The 22,622-nt window shown below is 43.0% G+C and overlaps 1 protein-coding gene across 1 annotated transcript in view; it reads right to left on the bottom strand.

Moving 5' to 3' along the window:
- The window catches only part of LOC119462304 (glutamate receptor ionotropic, kainate 2-like), a 114,461-nt gene that overhangs the window by 26,475 nt on the left and 65,364 nt on the right, over positions 1-22,622 (bottom strand). Inside the window, exons 2-5 of the mRNA XM_049672927.1 lie at positions 20,699-20,920; positions 8,244-8,507; positions 4,975-5,159; positions 4,024-4,077 (exon numbers count right to left, since the gene is read on the bottom strand). Coding sequence (XP_049528884.1) covers positions 4,024-4,077; positions 4,975-5,159; positions 8,244-8,507; positions 20,699-20,920 — 725 coding nt within the window. The remainder of the gene's footprint in view (positions 1-4,023; positions 4,078-4,974; positions 5,160-8,243; positions 8,508-20,698; positions 20,921-22,622) is intronic.

The following is a 22,622-nucleotide window of genomic DNA, read 5'->3' as shown; positions in this document are numbered from 1 at the left end:
TAGGAAAAACTAAAGTATAATGCTATGTGGAAAAACCTTCTCAGTGTCATAGTAATGCAAGAATGATCTGTGGCTTGCTAAGCGAGTCGACAGGAAAGCCTCGACAAAATTTTTATGACAGTTTGCTGAAAACATTAGCGCCTGCAACGTCCTTCGGTGTTGCGATCTCCTTGAACGGTACCTTTCACCTGTCGCTAACAAAAGTAAAACAGCTTCTTCCGGTACTCCCGGTGTATACTACATAAGGCAAACACTTCCTAGTTCGGCCATTGTACCACCGAATACTGGAGGTGAGCTGTGGAAATATAATAATGCAATGCCGTTCAACAAACCGGCAAGTTATGAGCGAGTAAGACCACGAGACACTGTATACAGTTTGTTTTCAACTAAAGGCACTTATGCTCATAAGGAATCGACGTTTCGAAACTGGCGTAATCTCACATGCTTGGTAGATCTCAATAATTAGGACGATGCATAACTAAGGCAATGCAGTACATAAGAATAATTTAAGCCGAATTGCAATAATGGACGTGTTAACGCACATAGTGACGGAATTTTTTTCCAATACATGATATGTATATGCGATAAATTTGCTGTGATAAGATCCACCCAATATGGTTTTAGCCATAATCTCAGTACACATGATTTACTTGAAGAATTATTGATATGTATGGATAAATATTGAACAAAGTAATACTGCGCTTGGGGTTTTCCTTGATTTGACAAGAGCTTATAGGACACCGCAAAACACAATGTCACGTTGCTCAAATGAGAAAGTGTTAGAGTCCGAGTTTCTTATTGAAAGTATTTTTCCAATAACGTTCATAACCATTCGCACGTAGTCTCCAGGGTAACATATATAGTTAATTTGTGCCATTTGGATATGGTGCACATCAAATGTGGCTTCTCGTACCCTTTATTTTTAGCAGTTATATCAATGATATTGTTCACACCTACGACCGAATGCTACGTTATTTCAATATGCTGATGACATTGCTCCAATCGTAATCATATTTCCTGGCAGTAAAATTACTTTATAAATAAATGCGAATTGTAGACTTGATTGGTTAAATGCCATTCAAAGACATTTAAACAATGGGTCGGCATACTCACTCACGAGAAACCCCTCATCTGACTCATACTCACTTCAAACTCATTATACAGGCATGACATAGAGCGTCAGTGAGTGAAAAAAAAAGCATTAATGGACGTCAGTATAAACGAGTGCGAGTATCAGTAGGAGCTAGGGCCAGTCCACGTTAGTACGAACGGAAATCACTGACGATGATCTTAAGGCGCGTGAGCATATAAGCGTGACTGACTGCCGGTGAGTGGATGCGAGTATGAACATGAGTGAGTACAGGTAAGTGGTAATGGAAGTGATTATGAGCGCGAGTGAGGAACGGTGATTATAAGTGGGCGTCAGTAAAAACGCGAGTTAAGTGTGAGTACAAATGAGCGTGATTGAGTTGAGAGCCTGCGAACATATTGGGTGGTGAGTATAAGTGAGTATTCGCCTATTGTGCCGTACTAAGGTATAAAAAAAAGCTTTCCTGGTTAGTTTAGAAACCCTCATACCAGTCATAACTTGCACTAGTCCGTTCAATTAGGCAGTAGTGAGTGTTCAGGATGTTCTTGCGTGTTTCTACTGTTCTCCTGTTCGGTTAAGTAGATTTGAATTTATCATGACAACCATATGTTACGGTCCCCTCATATTGACAATATCATGAAACGTTTAGGCATGCCAGCAGCGCAGTTGTGTGCACCTAAATTCAATACTCCTTTTAAGTTGCATGGGTTAGTTTTTAAGGTTCTGTGCCAGTCTGTGCTCCGATATGGAATTTCAGTTTGCGGCTCCTGAGCCCAAACGATAGATCAAGTAGATAAGCTGTTAAATAGGATATACGCGACCCTACTAAACAGTACTGCTCGTGATTGCTCATGCAATAACGTCTACATTCCTGATGTTTATTTTTGTTAAGACCTATTTACACAGCTGATAGATACTTCCTGGTAATTTCTCTTCAATTGTCACAAAACGTCAGATACCGAGCCTAAAGCGTTGAGAAAAACACAACTTTATTAGTTTCCGCGTAATTATACTAACTACGCTAAAAAATGTCATGAGTACTGTGTTCGTTTTTTCAAACAGTTGCCCAAAAAATCATGTTAATTCATTCGCCAAAATGATGACCAAGTATTAAATAAAATGCTTGTTTATTTCTGGAGTTTTACGCGCGAAAACCACACTATGATTACGAGGCATGTGTGGGACTTCGGAATAATTTTGACCAGCAGGAGTTCTTTACAGTGCACCCATACCCGATACACCGGTGTTGTCGCAGTGTGCCCCCATCGAAATGCGGTCGCCACGGCCCGGATTTCTTCCCGCGCGAGTGCGCGGGAAGTAAATAATGGTTGCTCTTTAGTTACTTATGCAGTAAAACATATGTTATGTACGGTGTTCACTTGAACGCGCTGCTACTTTTGCTGCGTTCGTACTCAGATCTCTGTAGCAGTGAGCCAGCACTTCCTGCTTGCTGTTCCCTGCACACAGGCGTCTTTCGCTTATGCGGGCACGAAATGCGTAATACATCTTGAGCCGCTGCAATAGAGGAGCATGTATGTATGTATGCATGCATGCATGCATGCATGTATGTATGTATGTATGTATGTATGTATGTATGTATGTATGTATGTATGTATGTATGTATGTATGTATGTATGTATGTATGTATGTATGTATGTATGTATGTAATATCGTCCAGGTGGCGCAAGCTCGAGATTTCCTGGGCTGCTCTGGTTGAGACGCTGCCAACGCTGCCTGCGGCTCTTGTGTTCCACCGTGCTGTGAGAGACAACCATATGCACGCGACATCGCGGAAAGAAGTAGCGATAAAGTTCTTTTGTAAAAATAAACGCAATCGGTTACACAAACTGACGCCGGTAAAGAAAATTGCAAACGCGCTGCGGGGCCAACATTTTAAACAGTGTGTGCTAGATCTAGTTTTTACATGCTGTCATCGCCAGCAGAAAATTGTTCCACATTTCCAGCGTTAAATGGTGCGGCGCCATCTGCTAAGTACAAGCGAACACTTTTACGGCTCTTGGTGGCGTCTTACGCCTAAGAGTGCGTAAACATACAGCCGATCTCAATAATGACGGCAAAGCGTCGTCAACATTTTTCTTTGTTGTTGTTGTCAGCATGCGATGAGGCAAAGCGAAAACTAATTTCAGCGTTTGTTGCTAGCTGTCACGACGCAGAGCCAGTAGCAAGAGCGAAATCAGGTGGAAGCGCACAGCATGGATAGCGTGGCGGCTGCCATGCTGTTGTGCAAAAGCGTGTAACTGGCTGAAGCCGCCAAACGAACTTTCGGGCGACGAGTGAAGATTTTCTGGCTGGCCAGAAACTGGGGCGGTGACAGATACCCCTCCGCGACGGCCAAACCTGTCGCTTGTCGTTGTCACGTGTTGCCGTCGCTCGGGCATGGCGCGCGTGTGATTGTGCCTTTAGGCGTGCATTGCCTCATGACGAATGAAGGAATCCAAGGAGGCATTTGATCGCCACTATTTGACGTGTCTCAGGCCAAAGGCAAGCATCTACGAAAGACATTTGTGGTACATAAGACAGGGTGGGGTGGGCGAAGAGCCTATTCAGAAACCTACATTGCTGCAGTCAGTGCGGAAAATACGTTGACAGTTCGAATCTCTGTGTCTTCCAATAAGAATGTCAACGGGTACAACGAAGTTCTCAAGTTACATTGAAGTAGAAAGTAAGAAATTATGGGAGGATCTATACTGCCGAACTGGAAAAAGAAATCTTTTGGACGACTCCTAAAGAACAGCTTTCATTTTTCAAAAGAGACCTTGGCGCTTGAAACGTAAATCTACAGGAAAATGTAAGAAATGTGTATAAAATCTGCCGCTGCTGATAGCCGAAATGCATATAAACGCAAACACAATTCGAAGTACTTATCAAAAGGTCTACACTGTCCCAACCAAGGCACAGGCGTACGTGCTTACCAGTGTAGTGACAATGAAGTTGTGATACTCGTTGACGATTCCAATTCTTTGGGCCTGAAAATAGGTTGGCGCATAGTTAACACTTAGGAGCTCTCGTTTCAATAATAACAATAACAAAAACAAGTTCGCAATTCTGCCTGGAATATTGTTTTTCAATTCTGTGCGCAATAGTTTCGAAGTACATCATTATAACCAACACTCAAACTTCGCTCATAAAAACATGCGATTTATTGCGCCAAAATATAACAAGAATTTGCAACTCTAATCTTAATACGCAAATTAAAAAGAAAAATACCCCATCAGGTACAAAAATGCAGTACTCATATTTTACTTTATATTTTTCCGAAAGTAGGATAAGGAAATCATTGAGAAGGGATGATAATTACGAAGATATGCATGTGAGATTGTAGCAAGTACCGCAGGTACCGCCACTTTATGGCGTGGCGGTACTTTACACGGAGTGAGTGCAAGCTACCGCGCCAGCTATTGTGATGTGTGTAAACATAATATGAAACATTATAGAGACAAACAAGGCCCGACAAAATGGCGTTTTGTTTGGATGAGGTTCTTCACCACTGTGAATTTAGAAAAAAATACTCTGTTTTACTCAGCCAGTCAACCGAATCATCTACTTAAAGCGTCTTAATGTTATTCTTCTGAACCCGAATTCACAACACCTTATTGCGCTAAAATTGTTCGTAAGATAAAATTTCAGCCAGTCCTGATGCTGGACATATTATTAGCGAAAGCGGTTGGTAAATGGCGGAGAGTACTCGTACTTACGAAAGTAAAGTTTTCTGAATTCGGCCCCTGGTTTGTATCTTCATGCGTTGCCGGAATGCAGCCATTTCATTTATAAATGGCTGGTGGGTATAACGTGGCGCACAATAGTAGGAATAACCAATCCTAAGCACCAAGTTTCTATAAAGAATCACAAAAAGCTTCCCGTACATGTCTGAATAGATCGCCAAGCCTGTGCGTAGCCACGTCGAGAACGATGTTGCTCTCCCCGGCCTTAGCGATCTCCCGCAGAACAATTCGCGGGTCCGTTTTGTCCGGAAGTAGGCGCAGCGACACCGGAAGTGGACGACCGCCAGGCTGCGGCAAGTGTAGGAGACCACGCAGCCGTAGCAGAGCTGAGAATATGACGAACAAAAAAAAAAGACATCCGAAATGCCTGATTGAGTTGGCATGTCTTAGATAAATGCTCGGTAAATAAGTTCAGAAGCACGTCCTTCCAACTAACCACTGCAGAAGCTTACCGGAATCCTTGGAAAGTGTACATTCACTGTGTTCTACCAATAGAGCATACAGGGTATTTTTTAGACCATACAATTTTTCAATAAAAAACTCTTGGCGCAGAGAACGTGGCGTTTATGCACATTGGTTCCTGAATGAGGAAAACTTACTTTGGCGCTAATAACGGAACTGTCAGAAGACTAATAAACAAAAATCAATACTGAACTTTTTTCACAATGCTTTGGTAGCAGTTGCCTAAATTGCTAATTTGGAGGCATTCACATTTTATTACAGCCTAAATGTTTTGTAAAATGTAAAGTCGCACCTGATCAGAAATATTCATCATCAAATTTCTATCAATAAACCCGGACATATCGGAACCAAACGTCCTGGAAGCGCAGAAAAAGCAGCCCCGGTATCATGTCAAAAGGAAACCCCCCCCGAGCGAATGCGAGGCGTAGTTGGAAAGTGAACGTCAAGACCAATCACAGCGTATACTCATACCGCACGGTTTGCTTTGTACGCATGGGAAGCAAGTGCTGTGTCTGGATTTGCCCTGAGATGCCATTATTAAAATATCGTCGCACACTTATTTACGGGGCGTTTCCATCAGACGGAGAAGCGGGACGCACTCGGTTTCCATATTGACTCGATGCAGCTTTGAAATTTGATGTTGAATATCTTGGATAAGAAACGATCTTTAGAATTAAAAAATAAATTGGGGGCGACCTAAAACGTCCCTGCCTCCAGAATTTATATTTAAGCATGTCTCCAAGGCACCAAGGAAAAATGTACTTAACTGATTTTTCTGTGGATTATTCACCCGAAGCACACGTATTAGCCGTAAAGTACGTCGGACTCGCCAGGGAGCTCATTTCAAGAACGTCACGTTCGCAGAGTTTATAGATTGCCAAAAAATAAATACCTATGGTATAAAAAAATACAGCGTATATATTATACAGCAATTCGCCGGATAAGCAGCTCACAAAGTTGAGGACGGCCCAACGAGCTATGATATAGAAATTGGTCCGCGTAACATTAGGAGCCAGGACTATCATGGTGCGGATGCAGGAGAGGGCTTGTGTAGAGGGCATGCTTTAGTTGAGATTAAAAACAAGAAATGAGTTCAGCAAGTCGTTTATGGCCTCGATAACGTAACCGTGGTCCAGTAGAGTAATAAACTGGGTTTCCTAGGTAGGAAACAGCTGCTGAGGGCAGATAACGCGGCTTGATTGGCTTAGGAAATGTCCAGACATAGTACGATGCAGGCCGACGCAATTTGTAGTTATTTGGAGATCACTGGGATAGGGTTTGGTTCTACAGTCAACATAAAACAGGCCGCTGCTGATGACGATGATGATTATTCAGTAGGTTGTTGAGAGTCTCTTTGTTGCTTTATGACTTTTATAGGGTTGCTTATGAGGGCTTCTAAGTTGCACTTGAGGGTGGGAACAAACAAGATTCGATTGCAGGGACACTATAGCGGGAACGTTTTCCAATTTGGTTCTAGTCCACTGCTTGCGTTAGCTCTGTGCAGTTGCTTAAGCACTTTCGGAACCACGCCCATTTCGCCTGTCTAGGACGAGACGTCCTGAAAACCATGAAAACTTCCCATCCGAAGATGACGTGTACACACTGATTAAGTATGATTAGGCCAAACAAAATAAAAACATTTCTTTCCGATTGTACGCCTTTGTCACCATTAGCCATCCGCGGTTGGTGAAGATGTTTTCGGAAACCGCCTAGTGTGCCTTTTGATACGCGACGTCACAAAACTGCGGAAAAGTATTATGACAAATTGACGTGTACGCACTAAAGATGCAATTTATGCCGAACAAAACTGATTTTCGCTTTTTTTAATAGCCGACGACTGCACCCCGTTCCGAAAGGAATAGAAGATGATTGTTCATTGATCGCGCCGGTCCTATGAACTCAAAGCTGCCAGCAAAAATGGATTTCTTTGCGTATAATAAATATTTTGCGTGGTTGTATAACGTTGCCGATCACTTTCGGCGCCTATACGATACCGCTCTACCAAAATTTCTTTATTGAGCATCTGTTTTGTCGGTGTCTTAGCGATGTGTTGCACGCAGCCCCTATCGTCGACGAGCCACCTCCAGCAAAGCAAGGGAATGCAGACAGGTCGGAGACGCTGGCACCGCTCTCCTCTCCCTGTTATCTACTTTCACGGCACTAGCTCTGCCCCACCGAAACACTCTCCTCTTCTGTATTCCTCGCCTCTCGCTAGCTAACTATATAAAGAAAACATATCGTAATAGAAAATGTTATTCGCTTCAAAAGCAAACCAAAACTCGCCTCTATAAACAATGATAGCGTTTTATTGGGGTGTAAAACAATATTGCGGGTCACCTTTCATGCTTGCTTTAGCAGCTACTTAACTTTAACGTCACTAGATTCGAATGAACTCAGAATAAAGTTGCTTCAAGGGATAATGCCACAGAGTTATGAATGAAATCACTGAGTTCTACCGAACAGAACATCAGCGACAACATTCATAAGAGCTCTACCGAAAAGTTGGTTTTGTGTTCTTTTTGTCTCTTGTCCTTCGCTGACAAAGTTCGGTGCTTTCTCTGCGCTCTCTTACCGCAACCCATAGATTTTGTTTTTAAGGTGCCAATAACTGTTATTTGCTAAACAAACTGATATGAAGTTGCCCTACAGGTTGTGTCGCCGACGCCAAAAGGACGTCAAATTCATGGGCACAAAGAACAACGTGAAGCAAAAAAGAAACATTTATTTGGGTAAAACACAATGCGGGTTCATAGATAAATGAGCTGTAGTTAATATTTTGATGAGGAAATTGCCGAGTTACGAATTTAGGCTCCTTATTACCTTAAAAAAAGCTATGCGGTCATTTTAATGTGGCATAGGACTTCGAAGCATAGCGATTTCGAAGTCCTTTCATCTTAAATCACCGACAGGCTAAACTAGATAATAAACGCCTGCTTCGCCGCACTCACCTTCGGGTTTTTCGTACACAATCGTGAAGCCTTTCCACCGCTGAGCTTCCACCAAATCCCTGAGAGCTTGGTCCAGTTCGTGGGGGGGAGGTGCCAGGGTAAGGGACGCCGAACCCACATTTACGTCTGCATGAGCCCCAACTTCCTGGGACAAGTGGACGTGCGGGACTCTGTGTCCTGTGCAAGCGCTGCCGACCAGGGATGCCGCGTCTCGCTGCCGAGGTCCCAGCACCGCTAGGACGCCCTGCTCAAGGAGTCTGCACACTGTCCCGTGAAAAAGAATAGTAAGCACAAGAGGGTTCATATTTGCAGTAGGCCAATGGTTAAAAAGCATGGCAACAAACCACCAAGCAGGGCAGAGGGACGTTGTCGATCTTTATTCTCGCCTGGAGCGCATATTGTTTCACATTCACTCAAGGTCCACAGGCTTAATCAAAAAGAATAAAGGAAAGCGTCTGGGTAATCCTCCTGTTGGAGTTCCTTTTTGCTAGTGTAAACCCAAAAATAAATTAATATAAAACCATGAATGCAAGTTGTCGAGCACAAACTGAAAACAAATATATTGTGGTTTTGTCGTGATATCTTAGTCAGATTTTATGTCGGTGGTTTTCAAGAAAAAACACAATACCAGCACAATTACCAAATGTCATTTGAATGGAATAGCGAAACGGAACACCCTTGTTATGTTAAAACGTTAGAGGTTAAATGTCGACACTTAATCATCAACTAAACACTTGATGCTTAAGATTTAACGTAACGAGACTGCATGCCTCTTCTAGCCTTTGACTTCCAGCGAAAAATTATTCTACAATGCGAACTATTTAGAATTATTAAAAAGTTGAAAGATAACTGTGTGCAAAAGTAGCTGAGAGAAGATCAACGTTACTGCGATTCTTGTGGTTTGCATCATGAGCGCCTACGTTAAGAAAATCAGGTAGTCGATTTAGTACACGCGTTGGTATGGTTGACTGTATAACTCATTTGTGTTACTGCAGGGCGGTCGATAGACACACACGCTTTCCAGTATCAAAAAAGAACCTTTGCTCAAGCGGAATACTCAATGATATAAGTGCAGCCGCCGAGAACAGTCTTCGCTGTTTTGTTTGTATGGCGCACGATAAACAATAGGAAGCTTTAGAAACGAGGGACTCAAGGTTAGGGGACGCTATCGCCCAGGCGCACAAAGAGCACATGGGATACAGTAGGTGCACAAGGGGTTTTAGTTTGGGAGCACGCAAAGCTATATTTAGCCCTCACGAAAAAATTGGGTACACAGGCATGCAATGCTAGGAGTATTCAATGTATTGTATCGGTATTCAATGAGAAAGTGCTTCAACGCCTCTTGTAATCTCGTAGAACCGAGTGGCTGGCTTTATGTCGACATTGGTCAATGGAAAACTTATCTCCACGCTTACTTGTTACTCGGTGTTGACACAGTATTCAAGTTGTTTGGAATATTTACCTTCAGTATGCCTTTAAAACGCTAACCACCGGCTCGGGTAGAGCTGGCCGAACTAGAGCACTGCACGGGCCGGATTTATCGGCCCGAGCCCGGCCCGGGCCCGCGTTACAAGGCCCGAGCCCAGCCCGGGCCCGTAATACAAAGCCCGAGTCCGGCCCGGGCCCGGGCGTACATGATCGAGACCAGCCCGGGCCCGGCCCGGGCCCGTGGTTCCAAGCCCGGGCCCGACCCGGGCCCGTGCTATTGAGCCCGGGCCCGGCCCGGGCCCGGGCGTTCATTACTAAGCTTAGCTAGGGCCCGCGTGTACATGACCAGGCCCGACCTGTAAGAGAAAAAAAATCTTTTTTTTTTTTACTTACAGATTGTACCGTATCTTTCACCCTCACGTTCCGAGGTTTAATCAGCTGCAGTATATAAGCAATAAAAGGCCGAAATCTTTGTTTCTCCCACGGGAACATCGGTAATCCGGCCCATTGCCTGTGCTGCTATTTTTCCGCTGGTGTGCATGCACTTACCTTGATTTGTACGATATGGTTCTGTGACGTCATTTAGTATGCAAATATACAGGGTGTTTCATTTTAGCTCAACCAAATTTTTAAATATTGCCTGTTGCAGATTGCACAATTATATAATAATCCTTGATCTAAACTACTCGATGAGGCGGTCATTACTTCCACGAGAAAACAAAACGACTAATTGAAGAATTAACATAATTACGCTAATTAACTTTTTCATTAATTATTTTATGGCACATCTTTCAATCTACGAATTATAGCCGCTGAGTTCGCAGGCGTATCCTCTTGGAACGAATTCTCAGGACTGAACCAGTTTCGAGATAATCATTTTCAAAGTGTCCGACGAAATCAATCAAATCAATTTATTCTCCAATTTACATGCTGGACGGTCATATTGGACTAAATGCTACATACGTATCTTGACGTGACCCAAAACACCAGGCAAGGCAATAGTACGTCAGTGAACAGTGTGCGCACATGTACAATAATTCACGTATATTTCCAGCTGTCACTGGAATTCCTCACGGAGGAAATAGCTTTGAACGGAAAAACAGAGAATATTTCCGTCACGGCGAGTTAAGAGAATTTGGAAAATTTTTAACAGAATGCATTTTAAACAACACTACAATAGCAATCATCATCATCATCATCAGCCTATATAAAATATACAATAGCAATACTAGCTATACAAAACAACGCAACGCCAGCTATACAACATAGCATGAGACTGAATTTTACAAGATTAACATTTGCTAAGATAACGAAACAGGATGTACATTATATACTCAGAGCCATACACGAAGGCAGAACAATAATCACATCTGATACATTACAAGCTACCAAAGTATGGGCTGAGTTCTTTCTTACTGAAATTATCGACATTTTTGTATTTGTTCAAAGTGAATGGTAGGTTATGTATTAGCGACTGATGCTTATAGAGTGTTCTGAAGTATGGAATTGACCATATCTCAGGATTTCTTGTGTTCGCATTAATGCGATGACGCTTTAAGGAGGCTAATTGTTTTATGTAGTTCCAAGCTAATTCTGACATAGACGGCCTAATGGATGGTCAAAACGCCTAATTGAATATTTAACATAATTACCCTAATTAACTTTTTAATTAATTATTTTACGGCACATCTTTCAACCTATGAATTATAGCCTCTGAGTTTGCAGGGCGTATCCACTTGGAACGAATTCTCAGGACTGAATCAGTTTCGAGATATTAATTTTCAAAATATCCGACGAAATGCGTGGGTGTTCCAGTTAACTTTCTGAGGAAGACGCTGTTTTATGCATTGAACAACAAAAGTAACTGGCCTTAGCTCTAAAATAATGCAATAGTATCGACACTGGTAATAGTGCAATCACAAAAGCGGTAACATGGAAATGGTTTGAGGAGTGGTTCTTTGTATAATTTATTTTTCCTTACGCGGAAACAATGTTTGTTTTTGTGGAAAAAAAATAGCGTAGCTTGCACTGCCGGTGCAATGCTAAAGAGACAGCGGAGCTGATGGGCACCTAGCTAGTCCTGGCTTTTGGGCTAGGCTAAGCACTACCAAGTCATCCCCAGCATTTCCCGTAATTTATTTATAATTGATTGATTATCGATTAGCTATTGATTGGCTTCCGATTGTCTATCGCAAGATATTGGCCACGTATTTGGGCTAGGCTAAGCACTACCAAGTCACCCACAGAATTTTGCGGAATTTATTGGTTATTGATCGATTCTCGACTAGCTATTGATTGGCTATCAATTGCCTATTGATGACTGACTAAGTTTAAGTAGTCCCCACCATTCTTAGCTAGAATTATCCAGGCTCAGCTTCGCTAGTTCACAGGTGTATGTGTCATTGCGCTTGGATCCCTTCTACACTGCTACCAGGATCGGCACCCTTTTTTGGATTCAGCAGACGCATTGCGCCCGGCTGAAACAGCTCGGCTGTTAAAATGAGAACATCATCTGCTTTAATATTTTCTTCATAAGATATACAGCCATCCGATAAGATATACAGTCAAGAGAGCGGTGTGAATCAGAGAACGAGGATAACCGATATTTTAGTTGACATTAAGCGGAAAAAATGAAGCTGGGCAGGCCAAGTAATGCGTAGGATGGATAACCGATGGACCATTAGAGCTACAGAATGTATACGAAGAGAAGGGAAGCGCAGTCGAGGACGGCAGAAAACTAGGTGGGGAGATGAAGTTAGAAAATTCGCAGGCGCAAATTGGAATCACCTATTGCAAGACAGGGTTAATGGGAGATCGCAGGGGAGAGGCCTTCGTCCTGCAGTGGACATAAATATAGGCTGATGATGATGATGACAGTCATTTTGCACGTGTCACTTCAGCTTGGCACAGAATGCATTGAACCATGCAATGCATAACGGTTGCGTGTGCTCGAACGCCTACTTAGGTCCTTTAATGAGCGGGCCCGAGTCTGGCCCGGGCCCGTGGCTTCAAGCCCGAGTCCGGCCCGGGCCCACGGCCTCAAGCCCGAGCCCGGCCCGGGCCCGTGGCTTTAAGCCCGGGCCCGGCCCGAGCCCGCCAAAAAAACGCTTCGGACGGCCCGGCCCGGCCCGCGGGCCGGGCCGGGCCCGGGCTTTCGGGCCGGCCCGGGCCCGTGCAGAGCTCTAGGCCGAACCTGTTGTAGATCACTTACGTACTGCCTGTAAGTATATGCACTAGACGTGAGTGTCATGCGTGAGTATGGGTCCACGACAAGCAAATTTGGTGTAATTACTTGATATGGCATAGAACGATTCTAGATGTTAGGATCGTACTGTTTAATTATTGCCTTAGCGGTGGTACAACGTTAATGAAATGAAGCCTTAATGTAAAAAACCTTGCAAACCAAGGCAAAAGGTACCATTCCACGCTTTTTCAGATGCTTTCTGACGATGACTTGCGCGACCAAATAATTCTTCATGCACAGTACACCATACATTCATGACATTGGTGTTCCATATTGGAGGGCGACTTTATTTTTACCTTCATATCTGCAGTTTATATCCCACAAGTAAAATAACCTTCCCACGTCAAACAGGTACCTTGAATATCGAAACCCGCTTCCGAAAGTATTGCTTAACTTTGCAAATAAGGAAATATTTTTTGTGTGTGTGGCACAAAGCGCGTTTGTTCACTATAAAATACTTTATTTTAATTTTTAAACTTGCCCTGTGCGTTTCGCTTTATGTTTCCGTTTTCTTCTTCAGTAAATCTCATTGTCCTCAAGCGAAATATCTAATTGGGTTAGAAAATATACTATTCCTCCTGGCGCGTTTTCGTCGTCACCGTCGCCACCATCGTGCTGTGCCGAATAAAGTCCAAGTGTGAGAAGAATGAGTGGACCGCGCGGTGGCTGCGGGTGTGGGGGCAAGGTGCGAAGGCGGCCCGAGAAGCAGTGCTGCTTCATGCATGGAAGAGTTATATTTCTCGCTGCTCTCTCATTCATGGTTAGCTGACTGAAGACCGCACGCTCCATTCGATCTCGGAGGCCATTCTTTTATGCGGGCCGTGCACCTGGGCACGCAATGTTGGAGGTCACGTGATGGAGCCCTTCGCTGCCGTACGCCCTAGGTAGAGGAGGAGAGCACATCTCCACTCCTTAAGCCGTGCTGTGACAGCCCGCGCAGCCAAGCGCATGCGCGCCCGGCGCACTTTTGTGTTAGATGTCTTTTCCTGAGTGTGGCAGGGCGAAGGGCAAGCGCGCAAGGATGAGCCGAGATGGCTGGTGGCTTAATTCACGCGCGCTGTCTTCTCGCGTTCCTGGTGTATACAAAGTAGCCTAATCAGAGTTTTGGGGATACAGCGCAGTCGAAATGGTGAAGCGGGCAGCAGCATGAAACGGTCGCTTTGGAACACGCACGCACGCTGCTCGCTGCCGGTACTCGTAATTATGCTAGCATTATGACAGCGAGGGCTCGCGGTCGTCGCGTACTTCCTCTTGATGTTTCTTTCTGCAAGTGCGACACCATTCTTCTTTGTTTAGCAAGGGAATTTCTACTGCCAGTTATACGGCCTATGAAACGACGCGAACCTTACTTCATGTAATTCTCCAATGCTTATCGCTGTCAATGAATATGCTTTCGGACGAAACGGCGACTTTCTCAATATTTAGAAAAGTAAACTAGTTACAATGCTGTGTAACTGCTGCATTCTGTAGTACCTTCTTACCAGGAGAGTAGCATACACAAATCCATTAGGTCAGCGAATGCGAAATTGAAGCTTTTATGAGCGCCTTCTTATAAAGAAGCGCCTTCTTACTTGAAGAAGCGTACATGCTTACAGTACTTACTCCGTGTAAGTACTGTGTATAACTTACCGCTTCTACAAAAATTCAAATAAAACACGGCACACTGCACCTGTTCTCCGAGTTTCTCAATTTTAGGGAGCAGAGAAAGAAAAACAAAAACATACACGGAGAAAAGCTGAATCTTCGATTTTCTGAAGAAAAGTCATCACGTACTTGCAAAAAAAGAACAAAAAACATCCTATAGTATTATTATTCTTTCACTGCTGCCACATTTTCAGTCTTAGGAAAAATGGAAATTTCTAAACTACAACGTTATTGCAAAAACGTTTCCAGCAGATAACTCTATTATGGACAGCTGGGATGAAGACACGCGAGATACTTCTCGGCTAATAACTAAAAGTATAGGAGAGATCGCTGTCATGTATCAGTGTAACGTCAGCTTTGTAAACTAAAAAAAGGCACAGGAAAAGGCTTCATTAGCAAAAAGAAATCTGCCCGCTTCAGGAATGGACTATCGATGGGACAAGCTAGAAATAGCACTGAATTTTTTTCGTTTTGCTGCTATATTACGCGTCCATAGGAATATTGAATGTTCAATTGATAGTAAAGACATATCTCGTGTGTTATTTTCTCCCGTCCCAGTCCATCTTTTCTTCTAGAAACTGTCTTTAATGTTGCATTTACCAAGCTCCAGGATGAGGTCAAAGTTATTGCTTCCGTCATGCCGGAACTGAGTGCTAAAAGTGGAAAGTCGGAAAGGAAATGCATAAGTAAAAATACGCCATAAGTGATTTTGTTAGCCAAGGACAAAGCACTCACTTTTTCTCATCTCATCTCATCTCAAAGCACTCATCTTTTTAATGACAATAGAGCGAGTGTATAGTAGAGATTGTCTATGGCGTGGCAGTAAACACTCGGAGAGATGCGCGGTAAGGTGCTGGGAAGTGAGAAGAGATAACGGTAGGAAGAAGCGAAGCGTGCACATGGTGAATGTTTTCGCCAGAGGTATGCGGCTGCACTAAAGGCACTCACGGTCAAGACGATCATTGTTAGTATAAGGCCTCGTCTCCGACACTTGTCTGGTACTTTGCCTTCGCAAACATGGCTCATCCATTGTAATGAAACTGCTTTATCGTATACCATATATGACATACTTTCGGCGATGCCTGCCGTCAGAAGCGTTACGCAAAACTGGCCATAAAATATAATTCATTGAAACGAACAACGACATCTTATACCTTTGGTGTCCAACATTTATTATTTTTTTTTGCTGTTGAACATGCTGTCACAAAGTACACATAATCCTATATCTATTTTGTACAGCTAAAGTTCTTTTTCATAGATAGTATCGCTTTTTTATACGTGTAAGCTCACGTGAACTGGTCAAGAAATAGCAATGAAAGGGCCAAAATGCAACATATCGTCTCTTTGCATTCATTGAGCGCAGCCACTTGTAAGCATTGCTCGTTTTGACATTCGCCCTTGCGTAGAATGAAAAGCGAAACTACAAACATACGAATAAGCAAACAGGCGGTAATCTTTTGTTATTATGCCGTTTATTCCTCTGTATAGATCGGCGCAAAAATTTCCATTGTTACACGTGCTCATCGTCTCGTTCTATACATCCTCTTTGGCATGTTGGAAGCGCGTATTTACTGGTACATAAATATTTGTTTTTAATGTTCCTCGAAACGTCGCATCATTCTTCGGCCAACTGTATATTCTTACCCAAACATTAGGCGCATACGCGCTACTGCCCTAAGGATCAAGTCCAGAATATTTGACTAAGTCCTCGCGAAATCTGCACGTGCGGCTTTTTCGACTGCTGAATGAACTGCTGACCTTTATATGGGGGATTACTAGTGAATGCTACATTAAGCCAAACGCGGTAATAATACGCGCAGCGGCGCCTATCTATAGCCAACGTTGCTTGCGAAATTACAATTTGGATAAACAATGCGTTACATCTGCGCTGCTCATGGAAACGACAGCAATTCGTAATTGTTCCTCGCGGTTGCGAGAACATGACACGGACACGTTTGCGTGTTATTCGTATATACAGCATTGAACGCAAAGACATGATATTTTAGGTCCCGTGAGTTAAACTGCTCGGAAATTGGCGCCGGGATATGTCAGATCGTTAGACTGGGCTAATGACCTCTTGAACATACACTGACGCGATATGTCCCATTCGCATCCCATATCCCACCCATCATGCCCACATCTTTCTTATTCAACGGGTGTATCAGAGAAAAAATTGTGTACATAAACCCGTCCGCCAAAATATTCGCACTCTGGAACGATAACCTTAAATGATAACTGGAGAGGATAGCCGAGTGAAAGGCATGGCATGTAGTTGCAGGTTTTGTATATCACCATAGACTAGAGAAGAAGGGAAAATAAAAACATAAACGTGCACACATCCTCTCGCGCAGGCTTTACGGCTTCCTGGAAACACAAAATGCTATCCATCGCTAAGCAGCTGGCTGCAGCAATGCACAACCTCTTTGATGTTATCGAGAAAAAAATTAACAGCCCCTTCGAGCTTAGAAACGTATCGAATAAATTTCCTTCAGGAAACAACAATTGTATATTTTTTATTCATTAATTTGTACATATACGTTTCCAACTCACCAGCTACAATTCGCAATTTGCAATATGTTCAGTTGAGTAAATAATTACAGCTATTTTGTGAATTTTTTAATCAGTCAATTATGCGGAACGATTTCTCATGCGGGTAACGTCCGCCACGTCGAGTAATCTTGCGCAAGGACTGAAATTCCGCTATCTGCCACAGGCGATTTTTCAGTGTTCTGTATGATCTAAGGAACACCTCTTCTATATTACTGTTGAATATATAGCTGATAGGCAGAGCTTACAGCGCATCCTACAACTTTGGATTCAAAGCTATTTCTACTTTTTTGTTGTCTTCGCCAGTACTGGAAGGAAATTTCGTAATTTACCTCTTAAATAGATATTCACAAATAGTCGTTTTCTTTCGTGCCGAATGTTCATTTCTGTGCCTCACGGCACAGCACAGAGTTTTGTACTAAAATTGCTACACAAAACTCTGGCGGTGCGATCGTTCAATTCCTAAGAAAACGATGGGCAGTAAATGAATTTATCTAATATTCCTGCTTGTCGCTTAAGATGTTCTCTGGAGTTAATTGTTCTGCTTTATCTTGCAAGGTTTCTGAGCAATCACATGTTTCTAAAGACGGCAGGATCATAGATATACGCGCATATGCCCAATTATTGCTAATTTCTGCATTTATAACCGCGACATTTTGTTGAAGATAAATAATTTGCCGAATTGCGAAGGTTTTTGAAGATAAACAAACCTTAAGCAAAGCTATGCGCGGCCTGCCATTATCATATTGGCTGATTATCCAAGCTTTCAGCTCCTGTAGACGCTAACGTAAGAGTCACCTGAAGTAATGTTTTGTAAGAAACTCTATGCGGGGCGGATCGCAACTCAACTGAATTCTACTTAGTTGAGACTGAGCTAAACTCACTTATATGCTCACCCTTGTCTTACTTTAACATTCACTGTCACTGGGACTGCAATGTTCTTCTGTTATTATTTTTATCTTGCTTTTCTTGAGGTCAATAAAAAAACAAAACGCTAGGAACAGGTGAAAATTCCAGTGAGAGAACTGTATCAGATTTCCGGTGTTGTCCCCAGGTCTCTGTTACCAGGAGAGCTTCTAGCGGAGACTAATAGCAGACACACTTTGCGTGTACCACTGAGGAAACAGACTTGTCAGCACCCGGCACAAAACACGCTCTCGAAGAGACAGCGGTGTCAGGTGCCACAGCGCGTTCCCACCCTCGGCGCTCTCCCTCCCTGTCAGGCCAGAGCGCCGGAGTGGAACTGTTTCGAGTAGTGCTCGCGCAACTGCCTTCTTGTATCACTTACGCTCTGCTAAGCACTCGGTCGAAAGACATCCTAAGCATCCCGCGTCCATGGAAACTAATAGGAAGGGCCACGGTTGACAGACAAAAAAAAAAGCTAAAGGAAACATTCCTTTAGCGACCACTTGACTTCTCCAAACAACTATCTCTTGCAATAAACAGGTCTTGCAAGGGCTGACGTGTCTCAGATTACGTCTAGTAGCGGCGTTTTCTTTCTTTCGAAGTCAGGGACCTCTTAGGTTCTTAGAAACAAACCAGAAACCTCTCTCGATGGTCAGACATCCTTAAAAGGGAGAGCTCGCTGTTACAACAAAAGGGTAAATATTGTTCCAACGCCCCGCATTTTCTGCATTGCGGTCGATAGTCTGAGAATGCGAAGTTATTAAACCTGCCCGGCAAGAGATTCTATTTGATTAGAAGAAAGTTCGAACATTTTGGTTGATTTTATTACTGACTGTTAAGGTCACGTCAATGACCGCAGTACACTTGACTCTCGTTGTGTTCGTGCACCATTTTACAGCACAAGGTAATGATGAAACGGTGTTTCATCATTACCTTGTTGAGAGTAAAGCTGTCGGCAACGATTTAGTAAGAAGCAGAAAGAGCGCCTTATGAAAGGACTGCCATGTTGCCTTAATTGGCGCAAACAATATGCTGCAATTCTTTTTTTATTAGTGGCAATACCAATCACTTATCGTTTTCAACGGCCATCATTCATAAAGTTTTCTGTTGTAAGGCAACATCCGCCAAATGGCGCCAGCTACTTAGATATTTGTGACACAAAGAATGTGACATTTGATTAGCAAAAGCAATGGCCATTTACACAATGCTGCAGATGCGCACGGATCCTAAATTACATTGTTTTCTTTTTTTCTCGACCGTGCAAGTTTCATTAGGACAAATTGATTTCTTTAGGACAAACTTTGACCTATAGACAAGTTATGCAGCAATGACAGCGCCAACTTATAAATGTTCCACAATCTAACCCTCCTTACATTATTTGCACAATGAACACTTCATGAGTCAAGATAGTTCATAGGCCAAGATGCATCAAGGGAAAAATTCGGCAAGGCGAGCAAGCCAGTTATGGTGGTTCGTCAGAACTTTATGAAACTTATGCGCACATTACAATTCTTGCGTCTCACCTATATATTTAATCTGCAGTTGCACCTCTTCCGAAAAAAACTTCGTTAATTTTCTGTTTCATGACAGTGATGGGTGGACAGTTCACTACATAATAAAATTTTACGTCGTTTTTTGTATAATTTGGGTATATATACTGTGATTGTGTAGTTTAAACAAATCTGTAGTTCAAATATCAGTTTCAAACTTTTTGTACATTGGTGCCAGGCTGGAAACAATAGTACTCAAAATAGGCAAACCAACAAGGCAACAATGTTGCACATAGCTTTACGCCATTGTTTGCAAAGAAGGCTGCTGAGAGAAAAACAAGGTCAACTAGGTGAACAAGTGTAGATGTACTGGAACTCTATTTATGCACGAACATCTTGAATCCCAAATTTATAAAGTGAAAGATATGCCCCGGAGCATATTTGTGGTAATTTATTATGGTGCTGTTATGGTAATTACTGAATCACCAATTGTGACTTGTCCTTACAGGAGCCCGCGCGTTTCATGAAATCAAGCTGAAGGGGCACGATTGATTTCTTTCCCTGTTCAAATTTAGACATATTTCTGATTGTATGAAAAGGCGTAGCATGTTGAAACAGTCAACGAATTACACCAGCAAATACTATATTGTATTTTGTAATCACTTCGTAGCTAAGCGTAAATTTCACGAGTCTATAGAGGGTTTGGTATTTTGAAACTTCGGAATTATTTTTCCACAATAGATATGCTCATTTGTACAGGAAATACGTGCGAACAAGTGTTCCAAAGTAACAACTGTCGATGAGAACTGAAGAAAAGAACGTGAACATAAGTGGCGCGAAACTCCGCCGACACTGACATGCTGTAGAGCGATATCTGAAGAGTTTTGAGTAACTAAATAACCCTATATTTTCTTACTTACTTAAGAAATGGCCTATATAATAAAGCTCGAGTAAGTAGAAGACATCCGGCCAATTATGCATAAAGAAAATATAAAGTTGAGAATAGCAGAAAACGTGGTGACTTGGTACTGCTGATTTTTGAAAAGGCTCGTCGAACACTTGACAGGGCGAAGAAGGAAGACAAGACCCCCGCCCATGCGTCCTGTTCACCGGCTTCGCATTGTCCCTCGTTCTGACGCGTATTTTTCAACAATGGCAAATATAAAGTAGCGAGCGTAGTGTAACGTGGCAGTCACCTTTCTTTGCCGATCGGAAGGTGTCTTCCGGATCCAACCTTTCTATGGCCAGACTGAGGTGCGGTGCCCTGCTTGAAACAGGAGCCGCCTCATGGGTCCCTGGGCCGCCACCCATTGCCGTCGGCGCCTCTCCGTCGTCGCTGGCGTTTAGGTTGGCTCGGTCGAGCGCTTGCCACAGCAGCTTCTCTTCCTCGGATGAGCCCGCATGATCGTACACGACACCTGTTGACGAAACAACGGCGTTATTGTTTGTCACGGGAAGGAAAAAGCATTTAAAATTTGCCTACAGTTACCACACACAGATATCTTTGTTTACAAGAACGTGACGACTAGGCACATTGCAAAAAATAATAAATGTGACACCGTAGAAGATAGAAGAATAAATGCAGATTCACGTTCAAGAGTGCTATATTTGACTAAATATTATTATGTGCTAGTATATCTACGCGCTGAAAGACACACTAAAAAGAACATTAGATTGCCTTAGCACAGGCGAAGTACTTTTCCGGCCCTCGATAGCTTTTATTTAACCTGAAGAACTTGCCCAATTCAAAAATATGTATTTCATTGCGAAGCAAACGAACGACCGATCTTTGTATTTTAATTTCCTTCCATTTGAATTTCCAATAAGTACCGGTACGTCAATATGATGTCATCACTTTCAAAGTTCGTTCGCATGTTCGGGCAGTCCTCGGAAGATTTCTCAAAACTTGTTCAGGTGAGTCATTGCGTCATTTAATGACAAACTTATTCTTTGCTAAGAGAAAAACTCCAACTCCTAACTATAGTCATTGTAGACTCTGTGCAAATCTAATGACGACACGAGAGGTGCCAAGAGATTTTTTTCAGTTATTTCTGACTTACCATGCCTCCGCCAAATGCTAAATGGACATATTTCGGGATTTTTGAACTTCAATATATTTATCCAGCAACCTAACATCCCTGTTTATTGCTTGTTTCGAAGCCACGTTTATCTACACGACCATTTCCTTGTCCCGTATATAGACGGCAAGAATGACAAGAAGTACTGTAAGTTCAAAGCGTCTCTACACCTGATGAAAGCAATGTAATGGAAAAGAGGAAAGTAGAGCGGCTACGTCCAAGTGACAATAGCAATGTAATAAAGCAACCTAGACATATGCAGTGGCATGAAAATTCTAGCTGCAAGGTTCGGCGTGGTTCGGTGAAAAAGTGCAAACTAGGTCAGTCACACAAGACGAAAAAAACAAAAACAAAGTCCGTCACAATGCGATAGGACACTCTTATAAAAGCAAATGTTAGTCAAACAGGAAAGCTGGTTACCTGGTTGTATCTATTGGGGATTATGGTTTACCAGGGGAGCCAATTTTAGACGGGAAAAAGGGGTAGTACAGTATAGATGTCAATATACGGTGTTGCAACGCACTCCTATCTCGCCCCCCCCCCCCCCCCTTATCCCCCTTAAAAGGATCAAAAAGCGATATTCACAGACCAAAATCTTACGGCGCAAGGAAATGCTTATCCTTTGAAATATTTATAACAGCAGTGGTTACTTCCAAACGCGCGTGGAAATATTGTAAGCAGAATAGTCCGTTCTGAGTAATCTCTAAAAAAGTGTCGCAGTTTCGCACGGAAGGCGAAGCATCGGTTCCAATAAAAAGGTATTAGAGGTCTTCACGAAGTAAGGACAGTAGTTTTTTCGGCCGCACAAACTTGTAAACATTCGCTTACTGCCTACATTAACAAGCATGGTGTCATGCGCGCCTAGGTAAACATGAACACATCTAACCCGATATCCGCGGGCACTCGCTGTCAAAACGCTGGCGTGAGGAAGAGCGGCGGCAAGCAGCGAGCGAATTGCTTTCTCGCTGCCTCTCGCTTCAGCGCGTACTATGTCAACTAGCGGCGCGAACATAGCGCACAGAAACCGTCAGCCCTCGGTTGC

This window comes from Dermacentor silvarum, chromosome 8 (genome assembly GCF_013339745.2).
Source record: "Dermacentor silvarum isolate Dsil-2018 chromosome 8, BIME_Dsil_1.4, whole genome shotgun sequence".
Taxonomy (NCBI): Eukaryota; Metazoa; Arthropoda; class Arachnida; order Ixodida; family Ixodidae; genus Dermacentor; species Dermacentor silvarum.
The sequence above is the reverse complement of the archived record's forward strand: the minus strand, read 5'-3'. Positions and strand labels throughout refer to the sequence as shown.